Source organism: Periplaneta americana, chromosome 10, assembly GCF_040183065.1.
Source record: "Periplaneta americana isolate PAMFEO1 chromosome 10, P.americana_PAMFEO1_priV1, whole genome shotgun sequence".
NCBI lineage: Eukaryota > Metazoa > Arthropoda > Insecta > Blattodea > Blattidae > Periplaneta > Periplaneta americana.
Window position 1 is genome coordinate 2710351 of NC_091126.1, and position 22567 is coordinate 2732917.

Sequence of the window (22567 nt, forward strand, 5' to 3'; positions counted from 1 at the left end):
CCCTCAGGTCTTCCAACTAACACTCTATATACATTTCTAGATTGACCCACATGTACTACATGCCCTAACCATCACGAACGTCTGGATTTAATGTTCCTAATTATGTTAGGCGAAAAATATAATGCATGCAGTTCTGTGTTGTGTAACTTTCTACATTCTCCTGTAACTTCATCCCTCTTAGCTCCAAATATTTTCTTAAGCACCTTATTCTCAAACTCCCTTATCTTCTCTCAAAGTGAGAGTCCAAGTTTCAAAACCATACAGAACAACCAGTGATATAACTGTTTTATAAATTCTAACTTTCAGGTTTTCGAGAGCACACTGGATGATAAAAGCTTCTCAGCCGAATAATAACAGGCATTTCCCATGTTTATTCTGCATTTAATTTCCTCTCGAGTGTCATTTATATTTGTTACTTTGTTCAAAGGTACTTGAATTTTTCCAGCTTTTGAAAGGATAAATTTCTAATTTTTATATTTCCCTTTTGTACTATGTTTTGGTCACGAACATAATCATATACGGTACTTTGTTTTTTCGGGGTTTACTTCCAGATCTATCTCATTACTTGCTTCAAGTAAAATTCTTGTCTAATCTTTTGTGGATTTTCTCCTAACATACATATTCACGTCATCTGCATAAACAAGCAGCTGATGTAACCCGTTCAATTCCAAACCCTCCCTCTTTTCCTCAATTTTCCTAATGGCATATTCTAGAACAAAGTTAAAAAAAATGGTGATAGTGCATCTCTTGCTTTAGCTCGCAGTGAATTAGAAAAATTATCAGATATAATCTCACCTATACAGACTCTGCTGTACGTTTCAGAGAGACACAATTTAATTAATCAAACTAGTTTCATGGGAATACCAAATTCAATAAGAATGTTATATAAAACTTCTCTCTTAACTGAGTCATATGCCTTTTTGAAATGTACGAGTAACTGAGTACTGAGCCCTTATACTCCCATTTTTTCTCCAATATCTGCTGAATACAAAAAATCTGATCAACAGTCGATCTATTATGCCTGAAGCCACATTGATGATCCCCAATAATTTCATCTACATAAGGATGTAATCTTCTCAAAAGAATACTGGACAAAATTTTGTATGACGTCAATGAAAGTGATATTCCTCGAAAGTTACAACAGTTAGCTTTTTCACCTTTCTTAAAAACAGGTACAATTATGGACTTTTTCCATTGTTCTGGTATAATTTCTTTTTTCCAAAATAGCATGTATAAGATTATGAATTTCAGTAGATAATGCGTTTCCACCCTTTGTATTAATTCTGCTGGAATTTGATCGATTCCTTGAAACTTGTACTTTTTCAGCTTTTCTATCGCAATTTCGACTTCAGAAAGTGAGTTCGGGTATAAATAATTCAGAATTTTGTATTTGAATTCGGTCCCGATTGTTTATCTTTGGCCTATGTACATTTACTAGTTGCCAAAATAGTTTTTCCATCTGTTCAGAATTAAATGAGCGTCTGCAAGCATGTCTCCATTTTCATCCTTGATCACGTTTATCCTTACGTGATATCCTTTCTTAAATTCCTTTAGGCATTTATAAATCTCTGATGTTTTTATCCCCACTATTTGTTTCTTCCTTGTTGAGTTTTTCCTTCAAATAACCTCTCGGTTTGTTCCTAAGTGTAAGACTTGCTTCCCGTCTTTCATTGAAATAATTATCTCTATTTGCTTGGACTGGATCCTATAAGAATTTCAATTTTGCCTGTTTCCTTCTTTCTACTACTATGCAACAATCTCCATCAAACTACAGTTTCTTTTTCTTAGTTTCATAGTAGGCTATGCTCTGCTCAGCTGCAATTTTGATATTGTATCTGATATTTTCTCACACACTAGTAATATCTAATTCTTCCTTAACTTCGTCGGAATTTCCTAAAGTGGCAGACCTATTTGAAATTTCGACCTATATGTTGCTTAGTTTTATCATTTTTCAATTTTGGAATATTCGATCTCCTAATATTAACTTGTTGCTCTACTCGCTTGGGTACTGATAGTCTTTCTCTTAATTCTCAATTTACAAAATTATGGTCAGAATCACAGTCTGCCCCTTTGAAGGATCGAATATCTGCTATACTAGTTTGTCTTCATTTATCTATCAAGATTGTGTGCCAATCCATCTGGTGAAAATGCTCCTAAATAATAGTATTAAGCATTGAGTAGAAAAATTTATCTTAAAGACAAATAGAAAACTCTTAATATTCAGTAACAGTTATCTTATCCAAACTTTATATAAAATGTGACAGAAAATACTGACACTTTTTAATTGAAGAGAGTAAACAGCAAAGGTTGTAGGAGCCATTTTTGCCATTTTTTAAGTGGTTGTCAGAACAGGTTGTATGTTTAACCATGCTCACTATAATTTCAAACCGTATCAATGTGTTACATTTGTGGAAGGAGATCTGTCAAAGTTCTTGTAAATTGAGATCTCTCTGTATGATGCAATCAACAGGGAATAGAAACAATTTTTCCTTGAAATTACGTTGGCAACGTTGCAGCCAGCATCAAGATGGGTGGCAGCATTCTGCTCGTCAACGTTTTTAAAATAATTACACACCTTAAACAATATTTTCCGCACTTGCCTGTGCAATACTTGTTTTTTACAGTCTCTTCTTTCATTTATTTATCTTACACACACACAGTAAATGTTAGTTCTACTTATTCAATGTATTGAAACACTCACACGTGAACAAACGAACTTGGGAAGTACTTGTTACAGACTGATTGCGATTCTTTCTACTGTACAAGCTTGTGACGTCACATGCCAGAAATGCTACGGCGCATATAGCAGCCGACCGCCTTCCGAACTGCCGTCTAGTCTAGTATATACAGTCACGAAGGTCAATACCTAAGCCCGGTTCAAACGGTGCGTGTTTCTGTCACTGATCTCAACATTATAAACTGTGTGTGTGTGTGTGCGTGCGTGCGTGTGTGTTTTTTTTTTTTTGTCTTTACTGAACAACATGCTCCATTACATAAGTAATACTACATGTCTATTTGCGCTTAGAAGATTGCTATTTTCTTACAATCAGAGATGAGACTGAGTGTCATAATTCTATATGGTCTTGATAATTATATTTACTATTGTCCATATTTGTGTTTCCGTATTGCTACACACTTTGTCTACTTTCTAAATCTACCTCTCGTATGAATTTACAATATTCCTTGAAGTATTTGGAAATGAGATCAGGTCTGTTTGGTGGCCACCTTCCTCCTTTGGAATTTATGAGCCTTTCCAATTTGTTTCGGGCAGTGTTGTACTTCGTGCACTCGAGTAAAATATGGTCTACCGTTTCGTCACCGTTATTGCAGCTGCATGTTGAGTATTGTAGAATGTGAAATCTATAATAATATGCATTGATTCTTCCATGACCAGTTAGCATGGTTGTAAGTCCAGCTGAAAGAGGTATGTTCAGTGCTAGTCTCTGTGAACTTGTGGAAAATATCTTCTTGTTTCCGCTCCGTTTCTTGCTTGCTGCCACTGATATTCCCACTTCGCAAGGCTTTCTTCTCTCAGAGTCTTTGTTACGGCACTCATGGGGATCTTGCTGTAATGTATTGTGTCTTCCCTTGTAGCTTTCTTGGCAAGGCGGTCGGCAAGCTCGTTCCCGAATATCCCTATATGGGCCTTAACCCAGCTGAAGGTTATGTTCCAGCCTGTTTCTATTAAGGAAGTCAGTTTTTTTCTGATGTCTTCTATTAATGGATTGTGGTTCCTGCTGTTTTCGAGGGAGTCTAGGGTGATCTTACTGTCTGAATACAGTGATGCAGTCTTAGGGGTGTTGTGCTGTAGTTGTAGATCATTAACTATATGAAGTGCTTTTAGGATTGCGAACTGTTCAGCCTGGTTATTTGAGCATTCACCATGAAGTCTGAATTTAGATTGTTGTACGAGATCGCCGTCGAAAAATACTGCTACTCCTGAACCTACTCCTTCAGTGGATTTACTTCCGTCAGTGTAGATTTCATAAGCGTAATCTTCATTTAGCTTTGTGTCTGTAACAGCAGGAAAATCTGCTGGATGGGGCCATTCCCTGAGTTCCAAAGGTCTTTCAATGTTACTGTCTAGTAATCCTTTTTTTGTCGTATAGCTTTTAGCTATCTCTTCTAACTTAATGGTTATAGGAGTCAAACCAGTAAGGATGCAAAGGGTCTCAGTTGATGTTGTCCGGAATGCTTTTGCAATCTTTATGTTCATCAGTCTTTGTACTCTTTCGAGTTTCTTCCTGTTTGATGTGGTGTTGAGTGCCTCAATCCATACGGGTGCTCCATAAGACAACAGGGGCAAAATCGCTCCTTTATATATTATTCTTAGAGCTCCGTGGGTTAATCCCCAGTCTAATTTTGCAGATTTGGATAGGGCGTTAATCAAAGTCATGGATCTGTCTGTTATATTCTGTATGTGTGCAGTGAAATTGAATTTTTCATCCATAGTGATTCCGAGGTACTTAATTGTCTGTACTTGTTCCAATTCTTTGTTATTGAGGAATATATTGATAGCTGCTTTGTCTCTGCGCCTTCGCCGTGTCACCAGCATGACTTTGGACTTTTCCTCATTAAATCTTATTTTGTTGTTATTAGCCCAGTTTGTGATCTTTTGTAGCTCTGAATTGGCAAAGTTTTCAGTTTCCAGCACGCTTGAACCCTTTGTTATTATCAGCAAATCGTCTGCAAACGCAATAGCTTTACTGTGACTGGAGTATTGGAGATTAAGTACGGAATTATACTGAATGTTCCAAAATCCAGGTCCGCAACAGGATCCTTGAGGACAGCCTTTTGTCACATGTTTTTCCACTGCAATGTTATTTACCGAAATAAATGCACTTCTCTGGCTGAAGTAGCTTTTGGTGAGGTTGTACAGATTAGCTGGACAGTCAAATTCTCTCAGCGCTTTCAAAATGCTCGGCCACCATGCGGCATCGAAAGCTCCTTGGACATCGAGACTCACTAAGATGATGTATTGACCATTGCTCATACTCTCTTTCACATACTCCTTTACAGCCATCGTGGCATCTACTGTACTTTTATATGGCGTGAAACCATACTGACCGTCATTGAGTAGACCTTTGGAATACAAATGATGCATTATTCTATCAATTAGGAGTTTTTCCAGTACTTTTCCTCCCATATTCAATAGGCTTATAGGGCGAAATTTCGTCACTTCTGAGGTACCTTCTTTCCCTGGCTTCACAGTGGGAACTAATTTTGCCCTCTTCCAGTTTTTTGGAAAGCTGCCACTTTTTAAACAGGCGTTATAGACGGCTGTGAAGTATCTTGGGAACAGTTCAAAGACTTGAAGCAATATATTACTAGTTAAACCATCTTCTCCTGGTGCTTTCCGAGTGTCCATCCTTACTAAGATTAATTTTATTTCCTGTTGAGTGAAGTCTCTGTCATTCTGAGTTTCTATCGATCCATTGCTTTCCTCCCTGATTTTTCTGTGGTATTCGGAATCTTCTTCCTCGTCGTCTTCTGGAACAAAGTGTTCTATCATGTAGTGTAGAGTTTCCTCCGTAGTCGACGTTACAGAACCATCGGACCTCCTTAAAGTAGTTAAAGGTTGTATTTTTCTTATCTTTCCAGACGACATGCGGTACACTGCGTTCCAAGGATTGTTTGTTGGTGTTAAGGTAGAATATTGTTTCCAGGAGCGCATCTCCTGTGTGTGTGTGTGTGCGCGTGCGTCCTACATGGCGACGAGCGAACCCAGTGGCACGATATTCTAAAGCCCGGTTCAGACGGTGCGTGTTTCTGTGATGGATTCCAAGGTGGCTGCGCGGATGGGTAGCCTGCGTGGTCACTTGCCGGAAGTAATGCGCTCTGGTGGCTCCGTGGATGGCTAGCGTGCTGGATTCTGAGGGTAGGTTCTTTGCTATTTTTCGTGATGGTTTGCAGGCTGGAACCAAAGATCTTCGAACATAAAATACTTTAATGCTCGAAGTCTGAAACCATGTCGCCATGTTCGTTGTTTTCCAATTAAACCTGTTTTTTTTTCTATACTCTTTAGTTTCTAAGAAACAACAATTAAATATCGGACTTTAGCTGTTTTTCACTTATGGCTTAATTACTTTATTACGACATTTACTACTGTTAATGTAGGACTTCAGTTGTTTTCCACTCACGGTTTAGTTTCTTTTTGACCATGAGTGTTGGCAACAGATAAAACAGCAGATGAGCCAGCACCGTGTGAACAACTCAAAGAGTTTGTAATACTTACTAGAGACACACACCCGTGAATGGCAGGCAAGAAAAATGTCACAAATTGAATCGGCTAGCATCCGCCATTAAAGGGAGTGTTTGCGACGCAAAATTCGAAAACAGTACCACAATACATTGATGTAGCCTGGTGATAGACACTGTTTTAAACATCTTTTACAAAGGATGAGTCGTGATGAAATAAACATGAATGGCAGAGGAGCGCTATATTTATTAAAGTATTATAATGGTTCATCTTTGGCGATATTCTAAAAAATAAATTAAATCACCCATATACACTTGGGATAAGTATGTGAAATAGTGAATAATGGCAATGTCAGCATTAATTTTCAGTATTACTAGTATTGTTTTAAGGACATAATAATGGATATTTACTGTAATATTTCAAGTGATTTATATTTCAGTCCTTTCATGCAAAGGAAGAGGAAGGTATATGGTGCTTAGAAAATATTTAGTGGTGAAATATGAGATCATAAAAATTCTGGAAACAGATTTAAAATATAATGAGAATAAATTTTATCACAAAACAATCTCTTCATTGTGTAGTTGATGACCACCAAGTTACAGGTCAGTACAGACTTTTTAATACAATTAGTAGCGCTAATAGTAGGCCTAGGAGTAGTGGTAATAGTAGGCCTAGTAGTAGTGGTAATAGTAGGCCTAGTAGTAGTGGTAATAGACCTAGTAGTACCGGTAGTGGTAATAGTAGGCCTAGTTTTGTGGTAATGGTAGGCCTAGTAGTAGTGGTAATAGTAGGCCTAGTAGTAGTGGTAATAGACCTAGTAGTACCGGTAGTGGTAATAGTAGGCCTAGTTTTGTGGTAATGGTAGGCCTAGTAGTAGTGGTAATAATAGGCCTAGTAGTAGTGGTAATAGTAGGCCTAGTACTAGTGGTAATGGTAGGCCTAGTAGTAATGGTAATAGTAGGTGCAGTAGTAGTAGGTCTAGTTTTTGTGGCAATAGTAGGCCTAGTAGTAATGACAATAGTAGACCTAGTAGCAATGGTAATAGTAGACCTAGTATTAGTGGTAATAGTAGGCCTAGTGTTTGTGGTAATAATAGGCCTAGTTTTGGTGGTATTAGTAGCCTAGTAGTAGTGAGACCTAGTTAGTAGTAGTGGTAATAATAGACCTAGTAGTAGTGGTAATAGTAGGCCTAGTAGTAGTGGTAATAATAGGCCTAACTAGGCCATCAGCTATATTTTCAGTAATTTCTTTGCATTTAATACAATCAAAAACTAGAAGTACATACTGTACAATACGGAAATTACATTATTAATTCATTTATTGTGAAACAAAACAGTTTTAGACAGATATAGTCTGAGGATTTTCTTATGCACTCTGCTATTATAATCCACTGTAATATGATGGCACCTAACCGTTACAGACATTGTTGAAACCAACCTTGTAAACCTGATTAATTTGTTTCTGGAAAAACTTTATCCAAGAAATATTCCGACATTCTGTAAACACATTCAAAGGAGGAACTGCATTTGGAACATTCTTTCAAATATTAAAATATGCATGCTTTCCTGAGCATCCTACAATAGTAGCTATGTTCGAACAATTATTTGCGGCGCAGTATTTCACCATTTTCTTATTATTTCCCTTCAAGTGTACTTATATTTATTTGTACTCCTCAATAAGCATGAACTGCTCGCACTCCCGGCGAAGCATCAGCTCCCTTTAATGGCAGCCGAACAGCGGTTCAATTTTGTACGCGAAACTAGCGCCGTTGGTGTCTCTAGTTATATATTACAAACTCTTTGGAACAACTACAGTCACTGTAGCCAACAAGGGAGCCAGCAAGTGATCACGCAGGGCTGCCATCAGCGTAGCCACCTTGGAATCCATCACAGAAACTTGCACTGTCTGAATCAGGCTTAAAGCTACGGCACAGTCTTATACAGTCTATTAGACTGTGGCTACGGTTTGGCTACGGCGATCTTCGCCGACGATCATCGCTGGCGATCTTCGCTAGGATTCTGTCCCGTTGATTTGAATGTGCATGGTTTCTTTACGGCGATGAACGTCAACGAACGTCGCTGGGCTCGACGAACATCGTCGGCGGTTGCCTTGGAGGCAAAAACCTGGCGATCATCGCCCAGAAACCTACTGTAAAATTACAGTAGGTAATGAATTAAATCATTTAATAACATGTGATTTATACATCATACATACCATAATGGCGGTAAAACAGAAATGTTTCTGCAATTTCTCCACTAATGAAGATGAGATATTAATTGATTAAACACAAATCCCTGTTCGACATGAGCCAAAAAGAAAATCTACGTAAACAATAACAAATATATATTTTGCAACAACCAGAACTGTTAATACAGTTGAGTAAAGTGATTGGTAATTGAAGGTTAAATACGCGATGCGGCAGATTTAGCTACTGAAGCAAAAGTTAGAGTGACATAGTAAGTGAAGTGGAATTCCGAGCAAAGGAGAGAAGTGCAACAACCTCCTCACATTATTTATTTTATTTGTAACATTATGCCCTAAATGAATGCTCCTAAATGAAAAAAATAACATTGTAAAAAGTAAAAATAAAGTGTTTATATAATTGGTTTTTACCTTAAAGTTATGCTTATCTTTCAGCTGGGCTTATTGTTTGTGAATCAATTTTGTGGATAATTTTACAATATAATTTTCAATTGAACTTAAGACAAAATGAAATTGTTCGGAAGAAAGTCTGAAATATTCCTTAAAATTGGTGGGTTAATTAAATGACTTAATTTTCAAGATGTCTTAATATCAGTATATCTATTTCTAAACATGACATTAACTACCTGTACTTTAAAGATTCGTACTTGTTTTTCAAGGCAAAACTTATATTAGAACGTTATATTGTCATCCATATATATTATCAGCTGATCAGACATGGTCAACTATGTAAAACAATTTACTATCCATCTACGGAGTTCGCCGGTAAAGAAACCACTCTCTGACGATGACCGCTGGCGATTTCAATCGTCGGCGATGTTCGTTCGACGAAGATCGTCGTAGCGAAACCGTAGCTTAAGAGACGAAGTAACACAATCGTACATACACAATTTCATAGGAGTTGTATGGTAAATTTCTATCTACAATTAAATAAGGTAGATGTGCTATATTGAAATCGCAATATAAATTCCTTAAAATTTACTCTGTCACACGTTAAAAGTGTTAAAATTGTTTAAAAAGGTTGTTGTTCGACAGACGGCCCGTTTCGACGCTATTTGTCGTCGTCTTCAGTGTCTCTTGAACCACTGCTGATTTTGGCTCTGCGATGTGCAGTTGTCGATGGTAGGGGTAGGGGTGTGTTGTTCCTATGGTGGGGGTTGGCTGTCTGTATGTTATGAGCCAAAATCAGCAGTGGTTCAAGAGACACTGAAGACGACGACAAATAGCGTCGAAACGGGCCGTCTGTCGAAGGTAAATACCTTTTTAAACAATTTGAACACTTTTAACGTGTGACAGAGTAAATTTTATGTTTTTAACAAAGTGTTAACGTGAACTTTAATCAATGATAAATTCCTTTTTATTAAACCTCAAAATAGCTTCAATTCTAAATTTAAAATGGTGATGCGAACAGATTATGTTAAAATGTAAAATTCTCTTCACATTAAAATAACACAGTTTTGTAATTATTTCTGCAACATATTATGCAACAAGAAGTACACGGAACTTATGGACACATTACACTAAATAAAACTTAGCAGTGATACGCAATAAAGTTATAACATATTTCACTGAGCTCCATACACTGAAATAGAAGACGCGAACATACATTACGTTGTCTAGATCGAAAAGACATTGACTGTGCCGTATTTCGCATTGTTATGAAAAGTTGTGTAAACTGTGAAATGTTCGTTATCGGTTGTAATAACTAAATAGCTAAAATACAATAATTTGAATAATAATATGAGACAAGGGGATGTTTGTAGTACTATAAATTGTAAGAAAAATAGGTCAGAGTTATCCTTCTTCCGAAAGATCCAGGAAGGTGAGTTTATAAAATATAATATATACTTTATGAAAATAATATATAAAACTTATGCAGTTCATATTTCAATAGTTGAAGGAAGGTGTTAATTTATTTGTTATTTATTTGTCTATGGTATATAGTAGCCTAGATCTAGGATAGTAGACTGACATAGCTCTGTCGAAACGGATATTGAGATACTGGTAGAAAAATTTGAAGGAGCTATTACTGCAGCATGCAACAAATCCTTTAGGACCTGTAAATCTGCAACTAAAGTAAAGGACCACAAACCAGTTCCATAATGGTCACAGGAGTTGACGAACATGAGGAAGAAGACCACGGTTATGAGAAGAAGATATCAGAAAGTTAAAAGCAATGACAACGAGAGAGAACTGCGAAAACAACAGTACACCCACAGTCTACTATATACAGTCGCGAAGCTTGAGGTGTTTTTTTGCAAATCTCGTGATAAAGCGCTCCAAGCGGTTAGCAACTAGAAACAATAGACTGTCCATGGTCGACTTTGGACTGTGTCGTATTTCTATCGAGTGCTAGCTCGTTGCGTATTTCACATTGATGCTTGTGAAATGTTCGTTATTGGTTATAATGAAAATGTTAATGGCTAAAATATAATTGCAATAATAATATGGGACAAGGAGGAGACGTTTGTAGTGCTATAAATTGTTATTATTTTTATGTGTTATTTTACTAAAGACGTAGAAAAATTAAGTTTGTTTAATGAAATTTATTGATCACGTTTTATTTTCAATTCTGGTGGGATTATTATTGCGTAGGCCTACTTTTTCTTCAAAGGATATGTTTAATTATAGCTGTTAATTTTGTTGTTATTTTTATTTGTTGAGACGTAGAAAAAGTCTGTTACAATAAAATTTATTGATCACGTTTTATTTCCAATTCTGGTGTGATTATTATTGCTTAACCTCAACTACGTAAGCCTACACTACAAGTACCGGTACACGTAAGTTACTCCATTAATTCATATTTCCATTATTATTGTTGTAAAGAGAAATGCAAATTAATATTTATTGGTTTCATAGTTAATTATCGCTATAATCTTGAATGAGTGAAGCTATTATAGTAAATTTCAGTTCGTTTTGCACAAACAAAAATTATATTAACTTCTTTCTTGCAGGTATCTTCGAGTTTATGGTGGAATTTAATATACTTCATTAAAATAATAAATTAACTTTATGTATTTAGTATTTCAATAATGGAAGGAAGGTGTTAATTTTTCTAAAAGAACACGACAACGAAAGTATAACATATTTTGTCGGCTGCTAGGAGAGAGATCTGAGATGATGAGGCGATAGTAGCGATCCTAGTGGTGGGCAACTACCCATGTTTGCATTTTTACTACATATGATGAATGAAAGGGGGACGAAGAAAGAATGATGTTTAAAATGGCAGGCCGGGTAAAAAAAATGTAAAAAAATTGTACAAAATTGTAAAAATTGTAGAAAATTACTAAATTGTAAAACTATAAAAATTTGTAAAAATTGTAATTGTAATATTGTAAAATGTTGACATGTTCCACATCTTAAAGTTTCATTGCTCATGTAAGATCTATGGAATAAAATAAATGAATGAATGAATGAATGAATGCATCCCATGCCTCCATTGGTTCCCGACTTGCAATTCCATTTTACTACATATTGAGCTTCGCGACTGTATATAGTAGACTATGCTATAATGTTGAGATCACTGCTCTGGCCACACTGCTGGCAACATTGGCTTTTTATCCTCTCAGTTGGCTGTGCTGTGTGCTCATTGAGCTCTGTTGAGATCAAAGACGTTTTATAGTTTAACCGTTGAGATCATGGGTGTGCTGTGGTAGTTTACAAAAACAGTTCAGCATCACATCACAGCATCCATGTACGTCATACGAACTCAACTCAACTCAGTTCAGCATCCATTTCTGTGAAAGTACTCCGTGATTAATCAGGGTTCTTTTTTAAGTGCTGAATTAGGATACAGCATTTTTAGTGGGCGGAAGTGTCGTTAACCCGGAAGTGAAGTTTACAAAATAATAAATAGTATGGATTTGCAATCATTATTAGCGGAAAGCAGGGCAAATTCAACGTTAGCTACAATAGAAGCAACGGTAGCAACAGGCTTGGAACCCGTGGCTATGGAAGAATGCAGAGAAAAATTAAAGACTACAAGTATTATTCTTGCGCGAGGAAGGTTGTTTTTTAATACACCCATAACCATGATGAATGTTGTAAGTTTGTAGTGCATATATTAGGCAGTAGTTTAATATTAACTTCAAGGGGACGCACTACTGAGTGTAGTCATTTTCTTCATTTTTTAAATATATACGGTTTCTTGAATACTCAAATGAAGATTTCATCGCGTGGCTAAATTAGTGCACAGGTAATTCTGGAAGAGAAAATCGTTCAATTTATAATTTTGGGACATCGGGGAGGTGGACTTGAAAATGTAAGGATTGCCCAATGTATGAATGTAGTAAGTTTGAAGTGAGTGGTGCGTCGTAATGGAGGTGAACATGTTCTGGTTTCCAGTGAAAAAAAGGAAACTTAGGTATATAAAACACGATACGATGTAATGAGAATAACGCATAAAAACAATAATAATGAAAAAACGCAGTTTTCGTAATGTAACTTTGTTTGTACATCCGCCATTACAGTACATTATAACAGACCAGCACCTGTACTGACGCCAGTAACAAAAAAATTACTAGCCTTTCCGAGAGCCTGAAAATCCCCAAGGTACACTTGTGGTCCTGGTAACACAGGGGTTTTATCCGGGAGCTCCGGTTCCACTGTGGCAGCCTAACAAATCTCCATTATCATCTCATCTTAGTGCAGGTGTAGCGTAGACCAGCCAGCCTCCTATGGCGCACCCTGGCAACAACTCTGTTGGTAAATTGGTCTACACTGCTGGTTTGATACAGGTGAATGAAAAGTCAAGTACCTGCTATTAGTTAAAAAAAAAATAAAGAGTAGTAATTGTGCTAGTATAAATATCACTCACCGCTCATCGTAAATTGTACATGAACTAATTGCTACATAAATAGCCACCATTTACATCAATATATTTTCTCATTACACAATAAGAAGAAAACTGTGCATGTGGAAATCAAGATGGATCATGATTAAAAAACAAAATGTATATGGAAAGTAACTAAGTGAAACAATCATATAATTTTGCATTTGCTATGGGTATAGGTGGCTGATAGAGCTGTATAAAATGGGAAGTCTACAGACATAACAAAGTTGGGAAATGACGAACCACACACAGTATTAATTTTTCCCTCGGCCAAACAAAATGATAGGCATGTCAGATCACTTCTTGAGTGTTACTGCATTGGTTTGACACAGCCATCATAAGTTATATGTCTTATGTCTTCTATTTCATAAGCTGGGGCAAACCTGTGCACCTTTTGATGTTCGTAAGCAAGGGAGTGGAGAAAGCAGTGCAATTTGGTCAGGTGGAAAATTTTCATGAAAAAAGGGAAAATTAATTTTCTCATTTCAGAAAATTTTCTGCTATCCTTCAGTCCTCTTTCACATAGAATTCAACACATTATTTGCCTCAAATCCCGCATTCCAGTGGACATGACTCAGATCGTTAATAGTAGGACTTCATTGCAACCCACATAATAGATTACCAGCAGAAGAGCAGGTAGCAGCTAGGGCCGTAAGCTCAACTGCAGGTGAATGCATTTAATAACAGTATAAGTCGTCCAAATTCTAGACTTTATCCAAAAAAACGAATTTCACAAAAATGAGATTTCATTATGTATAAATTTATCATCAGTTTCAATATTGACATCAGTTCTATGCATTGTGTGTGTATATTTTTCAACAGTAGGTAAATTTGATCAGAGGCTGGAGCAGGTCACATGACCCTACCCCATGACTGATGATGAAGATTCAATCATCAATCATAATATTCTGCCCAAGGGTAGGTCTTGCACTGCATACCCACATTCTCCAGTCTTTCCTATTTTCTGCCTCTCTCTTAGTCACCACATGTGATCCATACATCTTAATGTCTACTATTGTTTCATATTTTCTTCTGCCCCGAGCTCTTCTCCCGTTTACCAATCCTTCCAGTGCATCCTTCAGTAGACTGTTTCTTCTCAGCCAATGACCCAGCCAATTCCTTTTTCTCTTCCTGATCAATTTCATCATTATTATTTCTTCACTCACTCTTTCCAACACAGCTTTGTTTCTCATTCTGTCTATCCATTACATACACACTATTCTTCTCCATATCAACATTTCAATTTCTTCTAGTCGCTTCTTTTCACTTCGTCGTAATGTCCATGTTTCTGCCCCCATAAAATGCTACACTCCACACAAAAGCACTTCACTATTCTCTTCCTCAGTTCTCTTTCCAGTGGTCCACAGAAGATGCTCTTTTTTCTATTAAAAGTTTCCTTGGTCATTGCCCATTGCTGTCCTTTTGACTTTCTGGCAACAGCTCATGTTACTGCTTATAGTACACCCCAAGTATTTGAAACTGTCCACTTGTTCTACTGACTCATTCAGAATTCGCAAGTTTACCTCCTTTACTTTCCTTCCTATGGCTATGGTCTTCGTCTTGTTTGCGTTTATCTTCATCCCATACTATTCACAGCTGTCATTTAGCTCCAGTAGCATATCCCTCAGTATTATCTCCTCTTCTTTTAACATCGCCATATCACTTTATTCTTCTTCCTCTTACTATCATTACTCACATGTTCCGAAAACAGTTCTTCACTAAATAAAGGACATTCCTGACGTACTCCTCTCCCTCTTTTGCTTCCTCCTGACTTTGACTCATTTCATATAAATGTTACTGAACAGCCTCCTCTCTTTACAATCCACACCAATTTTATTTAGAATCCCAATCAGTTCATTCCACTCCACTCTGTCAAACACCTTTCTAGATCCACAAATACTATATTAATTACAAATGTTTTTAAGGAACCCGGAGGTTCATTGCTGCCCTCACATAAGTCCGCCATCGGTCCCTATCCTGTGCAAGATTAATCCAGTCTCTATCATCATATCCCACCTTCCTCAAATCCATTTTAATATTATCCTCCCATCTACGTCTCAACCTCCTCAAAGGTCTTTTTCCCTCCGTTCTCCCAACTAACACTCTTTATGCATTTCTGGATTCGTCCATACGTGCTACATGCCCTGCCCATCTCAAACATCTGGACTCAATGTTCCTAATTATGTCAAGTGAAGAAGAATACAATGCGTGCAGTTCTGCATTGTGGAACTTTCTCCATTCTCCTGTAACTTCATCCCTCTTAGCCCCAAATATTTTCCTAAGACTCTTATACACTTATTTATTCTCTGAAGATATCTATTATTCTCTCTAGGTATCTTTTGCCAATTGTTCATAGCAGTCCAATTGCATCACTCGTACCTTTTCCCTTCATGAAGTCAGACTGCTCTTCTTCCAACTGTTCTTCCATATTAAATATAATCATCGATTCAGTATTCGCAGGAGAATCTTCACTGAGTGTGATATCAGACTGATAGCCCTGAACTCGTTACATTTGTTGGCATTGTTTTCTTCGGTATTGGAAGCAACATTGTCTCCATAAAATCTTCAGGTCATTCACCTTTCTCATATATTTCGTTGTATAATGGCAGAATTTTCTTTTTGTCTTCACCCAAGCATTTCACTAATTCAATGGGGATTCCATTAGTTCATGTTGCTTTCCCATTCTTCATTTTCCTATGTGCTAGTTCAACTTCTTCCCTTAAAATTGAAAATCCTTCTCTGTCTTCTGATATAGCTGCTTTGTCTTCTATAGCTAAGTCATCTGGACGATTCCCTGTCTCATATAACTCTTCTACATACTTCGTCCATCTATTCAGTAGTCTTGGTTTGTCTGTTATTTCATTTCCGATTTCGTCCTCTATCAAATACATGGATCTGCTATTCTTATTTGTGAAGTCCAAACATTTTACTTAGCGGTACATTAAATTATAACTTTCTTTTTCTCTCTAGATCCTTTATTTCTTTACATTTCTCTTTCATCCATTCTTTCTTCAACTTACCAGTTTGTCTTTTTAGTTAGTTTTTACGTTTCCTGTAGTTTCTTCTACTTTCTTGTTGATTTTTTTTTTCCATTTTCTCCTTTCCTCCACCTTCGCCAACATTTTCCCTGTGACCCAAATTTTTTTAATTCTCACACCTCTCTGTCCTATTGTTTCTCCTGCTGCTGTCTGTATACAGCTTTTTAGATGAGTCCATTATCATTGCTGTTCTCAGGTGTGGACTCTAATGTAGTGGCTTTCTCTTGAAAATTTGCTTGTAATTTTCTTCTTTCCTCTTCATTCTTCAGTTTTTTCTTATGTGAATTTATTTATAGCCTACATATATAATCTTTAGCTTATAGAAATGTTTATAGTTTACAATGAATTGCAAGGTATTGAATTCAAAATTTTATTGTTATAAAATTACTAGCTATGCCTTGGAATTTTGAGTAATTTTTAATTTTTCAGGTTGAAGAATTGCGGTCCATTGACAACTTGTATGTGATAATGAAAATGGTTTCCAACCTTGACTTCACTGATCATATTGTAAGTATATTGCATATTATGATTTGTAATGGATGTATGCGTGGAAAGAAATTTCATTTAGTAGGGCACAGTTCGAAAAGTGACGTGGATAGGCAACATTCCACTTAGTGGCGAGTCAGCACTTCAGGTTTTGCTAAAAAAAATCTCGCGATTTAGACATTACATAACATTGGCTTACCTCATAACTAGTGCTGGAACTGTTGAACATTCTATGTGAAACATATTCACATCTGTGTTAGTAGAATTGAATCTCAAACATCTGCTTCATTTCATTCAATTTGTCTTTTAAAGCTTTATTTTTATTAATTTCTAACTTCTCGAATGCACCTGCCGCCTGTTGAGCTAACTTCTGTCAAGTTTTCCGTCAATTAGAACATGATTTATGATTGTTGTTGAAGGCAAAACTATTTTTTGTAAGATTTATTCATAATGCATATTGCAAATAAAGATTCCCTGTTCTAGTGTGAACTAGGGTGATTATTATTATTATTTTTTTTTTTGCGAAATTATAAAACACATACGTTAAAAAAAAGTTAGCACATGAAATTTCAGTGATATAAATTAATTTCTTCTTACAGCACATTTACTTCAAATTAAAAAAAAAAATGAATAAATAAATAAAATTGATATGATGTGATATATGAAATGATATCATATATTTCAACCAAGATCAAATACGTACATAACTGATTGCTCAGCCTTATAGGCTTTGACGGCAACAATTGTGCTGCCATTTAGCTACTGCTAAATGGCAGTACGTTATGTTATAACTGTCATTTGAATTGCATGGAGCAACTGTACTTCCATCTAGCAGTCGTTCTCAGTCAATGGTGGTGATCCTGGTGGTCGTTCTCTTCCACATGTTACTGATTTTAACATGGGGATGGCCAGTCTGTTATATATGTGATCAGGGATTTCACTCAACATTTCTGTGTTCGGACCAGCAGTTCCATTGTTACACTAATTACAAACTTCTACATTGACATAATTATAGTGACAGAAATGCATGCTCTTGATTATACTTTCCTTTTCCCATCATTTTCACTTATCACTTTATATCACTAAATGTCGTACTTCTCCTAACAGCTAAGATTATTATTAGATTCAGATTCTACTTCACTCCGTCATTTCTCTTTAATTAACGAAATACTTCTTTCATCCAAATTCATTAATTTCATTTTGATCTTATTTAAATGTAGAAGACATATGCCCATGTGGACTTGTTGCAGGTAATACTGAATATTATTATTAGAATATTATTAATATTTACTAGAGATAACATAACACTTAACATTCACTGACTTAACTTAATTTAAGAATTTAAGAACTTTAATTTTAGGGTCCACACTATTTATGAAAATGATTCCGTAAAGTTGAGAAAGTGTATCTGTTCAACTTCGTCTTTTCACTGTATAGATATCTCTGCTATCTTTTTACTCCAGTGATATGTCATTTCATCAGATTATATTCTGTTTTCTCTTCACTATTAACCCCTCTTTTCACTCTGCTTACTCAGTTAACATTCTCTATACTTCCCCTTCTTTTCTCCACCCCTCCTCTTTCCCCACTATCTTCATTCTTCTTCTGCTGCTGACTTCCATCTTTAAGGTCTCCATTGCTGATGTTGTGGGAGAGACTGCTAGCTCCACCGCTTTTCAACTTCCCCTCACTTCTGACGTGACCTTGAGGTGACGTCATTACCGATCTCATCCAGGTATCTATTTCGCTCTTCTCCGCTTTGCTCCTGTTGACGCTGACGGCTGAGAGGTCGTTCTTAAATCTGCTGCCTGCATGGAATTTGTTGACTTTGCTGATTTCTGCAGAAATCCTTCCTTTGCATTCACATGTATCCTTGCCTTCTTGCCTTGCTGATGCCTGAGAGGTCGTTCTTAAATCTGCTGCCTGCATGGAATTTGTTGACTTTGCTGATTTCTGCAGAAATCCTTCCTTTGCATTCACATGTATCCTTGCCTTCTTGCCTTGCTGATGCCTGAGAGGTCGTTCTTAAATCTGCTGCCTGCATGGAATTTGTTGACTTTGCTGATTTCTGCAGAAATCCTTCCTTTGCATTCACATGTATCCTTGCCTTCTTGCCTTGCTGATGCCTGAGAGGTCGTTCTTAAATCTGCTGCCTGCATGGAATTTGTTGACTTCGCTGATTTCTGCAGAAATCCTTCCTTTGCATTCACATGTATCCTTGCCTTCTTGCCTTGCTGATGCCTGAGAGGTCGTTCTTAAGTCTGCTGCCTGCATGGAATTTGTTGACTTTGCTGATTTATGCAGAAATTCCTTCCTTTGCATTCACATGTATCCTTGCCTTCTTGCCTTGCTGATGCCTGAGAGGTCGTTCTTAAATTTGCTGCCTGTATGGAATTTGTTGACTTTGCTGATTTCTGCAGAAATCCTTCCTTTGCATTCACATGTATCCTTGCCTTCTTGCCTTGCTGATGCCTGAGAGGTCGTTCTTAAATCTGCTGCCTGCATGGAATTTGTTGACTTTGCTGATTTCTGCAGAATTCCTTCCTTTGCATTCACATGTATCCTTGCCTTCTTGCCTTGCTGATGCCTGAGAGGTCTTTCTTAAGTCTGCTGCCTGCATGGAATTTGTTGACTTTGCTGATTTCTGCAGAATTCCTTCCTTTGCATTCACATGTATCCTTGCCTTGCTGATGCCTGAGAGGTCGTTCTTAAGTCTGCTGCCTGCATGGAATTTGTTGACGTTGCTGATTTCTGCAGAAATTCCTTCCTTTGCATTCACATGTATCCTTGCCTTCTTGCCTTGCTGATGCCTGAGAGGTCTTTCTTAAGTCTGCTGCCTGCATGGAATTTGTTGACTTTGCTGATTTCTGCAGAATTCCTTCCTTTGCATTCACATGTATCCTTGCCTTCTTGCCTTGCTGATGCCTGAGAGGTCATTCTTAAGTCTGCTGCCTGCATGGAATTTGTTGACGTTGCTGATTTCTGCAGAAATTCCTTCCTTTGCATTCACATGTATCCTTGCCTTCTTGCCTTGCTGATGGCTGAGAGGTCGTTCTTAAATCTGCTGCCTGCATGGAATTTGTTGACTTTGCTGATTTCTGCAGAAATCCTTCCTTTGCATTCACATGTATCCTTGCCTTCTTGCCTTGCTGATGCCTGAGAGGTCGTTCTTAAATCTGCTGCCTGCATGGAATTTGTTGACTTCGCTGATTTCTGCAGAAATTCCTTCCTTTGCATTCACATGTATTCTTGCCTTCTTGCCTTGCTGATGCCTGAGAGGTCGTTCTTAAATCTGCTGCCTGCATGGAATTTGTTGACTTTGCTGATTTCTGCAGAATTCCTTCCTTTGCATTCACATGTATCCTTGCCTTCTTGCCTTGCTGATGCCTGAGAGGTCGTTCTTAAGTCTGCTGCCTGCAACTTCACCCTTTCTTTTCATTGAGTTTTTATTTACAATACCTCTTACTTTCTCCTTTATCTCTGCTCTTTTGTTTTCATTTATATTCTCACCATTTTCCAATTCATTCATGCTTTCCAGACAAAATTCGGCATCGAATACGTCATGATTGATTTTTAATTTATCCTTAACTAATCATGCATAATGTCCATTATTCCTAGCTGCTCTCAGAAAGGGCACTAACACCTGTATTCAAAATCTTCCTCGTTACTAATATTATGTTTTGTATCATACTGGTTGAGTGGAAGACAATGCCGAATGGCCTTAATTCTGCCAGTTAAAATAAACCATTGTTATTATTGTTAATATTAAAATCTTTTGATACTTTCTTACTGCCCGTAATCTTCTCCTTAATCATAAAGTTTGCCAGTCTAACCAAAATAGGCCTATTATTATCCTTCCCTAACCTATACACTTCCTTCACTTGTCCATTTCCATTGTCAATTCCTAATTACTCCCAGCACACATTCACTAATACTTTGTACGTATCCTAAGAGTGTTCTTTTTCCTCTTCTATTCCAAAAAAAAAAAAAAAGTTTAAATTTTTCTTCCTTTTCTCTTCTAAGTATTTGACCTTCCTTTTTAACATATTGTTCTGGTTTTGTAGATCTCCTAATTTTTTTTTATGAATTTTGTCGATGCTCTCCTTCACCTCACTGTTCAGTTGAAAACAACTTGTGTATACTGCTGCACTTCGCTATGTCAGCAGGCTTATGGTCACTCACCTCTTACTTGTCTCGTTGCTCATTGAGGACTGAATAAATAAAAATAATAATTAGGAGTAAACTGTAATTTTATTCTGAACAGTAACTTTGAGCTTATTTTTTATGTCGATTGTACGAAAATATCAGTAAGCAGTAAGAACATGTGAGAGGTTCATTGGGAATGTACCATTATGTCTTGGGCGTGTGGAAAGGAGAGGAACACACTTTCTCTGCTGGAAACTGGAATTGAAGAGTGTTATCCCAAAATGCGTTATGTCCATTTTTATGAAAGGACTGGGTTAGTTTCTTTATCCGCTGGTCTACGGACTGAATGAGTTTTCAAGTGACGTGCACAATAACACAAACTTCTGTTTTGAGAGAAAACAAGCTTAAAATATAATGATAGAAATATCAAACTTATCATGAAAATGGCCAAATGGACTGAGGGAGTTTTGGGATCACACTGTTCAATTTACTTTGGTTTGAGAGAACAGCATTGCTGTTGCAATTGTGTTTTCATTAATATTAATTGTCAATTGTGTCTAAATCTACGATCCAAACCAGGGAGAAATGTATGAATCAAAAGTATATAATTTCTATTTTATGCATATTTCATTGCTAATTTCCATCCAAAGATCATTAAGAATGATGAATATTACTCATGGCTCCTATCTTTCTTCAAATGGTGTTTATGTGCCATTGTTAATTTTCATAAGTTAACAATGATGCACATTGGGGACAATATAAAAAATTATTTTCCTACACAATCCATGCTATATTCACGCTGTTTTGAAATGATTAATCAAAGATGCTTTGCTTATTGTTTATTACACGTACATTTGTATGTAATTTCTATTCTATATTTTTTTCTATCCCATGATCATTAAGAATGGTGAATATTATTCATGCTTGTTTCTGTATTTCTTAAAATAATGTTATGTGGCATGTTAGTTTTTACATGTCTTTATTTACATAAAAATGATATGCCAAAATTAAAAAATAGTAATATTTCGTACTCATTCCACATCCTATGTTCACATTTGTTTTTCAATGATTTACTGAAGAATGTACCAGTATTTAAAAGACTAATTTAGAAACATGTTACATAAATCATCCCTGTACCAAAAGAGAATGCTCCCCTGGACAAAATTATCGTATATTGCAGTGGTCGTCAGCACTCACTGAACTGGGTTAACGGGTAAGAAATTTATCCGAATATGCACTGCCATGCAGAAGGGAGAGGGAGAAAGCATACCCGCCAGCAGCCTGGATGCATGCTAGTACATCTCTTATCCGCGGGTAAGAGACGCTAGCCTGAGGGTGCGCTGTGCTGATTACCGCTGATATATTGGATACAATATCAATTTAAGAAGCATATTAAAGGAATTATCCTTGCACTAAAATGTAGCCTGTGGTACATGGACAAAAATGATCATATTTTAGTAACATTATTTAAATATGGTTGCATGTTAAACGAATTATCCTTGAACCAAAAATGAAGTTCTCTGCACAAAATGATCGTAGTTTACTTATTTCATTACTTCATAAATATACTCTCAAAATTGTAGTACGCCATTCCAGAGACACTATGTCATGACTGCGAAAGCTGTTTAAACCCACTAAAAATATCTTGTTTATCTTATATATACA

At 36.7% G+C, this 22567-nt stretch overlaps 1 protein-coding gene across 11 annotated transcripts in view; it reads left to right on the forward strand.

Annotated features, from left to right (window-relative positions):
• The first annotated feature begins 12081 nt into the window (after window positions 1-12081).
• LOC138707385 (sushi, von Willebrand factor type A, EGF and pentraxin domain-containing protein 1-like) overlaps window positions 12082-22567 on the forward strand; it is a 376277-nt gene continuing 365791 nt past the window's right edge. For 3 of the 11 annotated variants that reach the window (XM_069836726.1, XM_069836732.1, XM_069836731.1), the window contains exons 1-2: window positions 12109-12444; window positions 16700-16777. In XM_069836726.1, the coding sequence (XP_069692827.1) occupies window positions 12259-12444; window positions 16700-16777 (264 nt within the window). In that variant the 5' untranslated portion in view covers window positions 12109-12258. Of the gene's footprint in view, window positions 12445-12465; window positions 12597-12617; window positions 13138-16699; window positions 16778-18385; window positions 18492-22567 lie in introns of those variants that run through there. The other 8 variants (XM_069836734.1, XM_069836735.1, XM_069836730.1 and 5 more) reach the window with 8 other exon arrangements.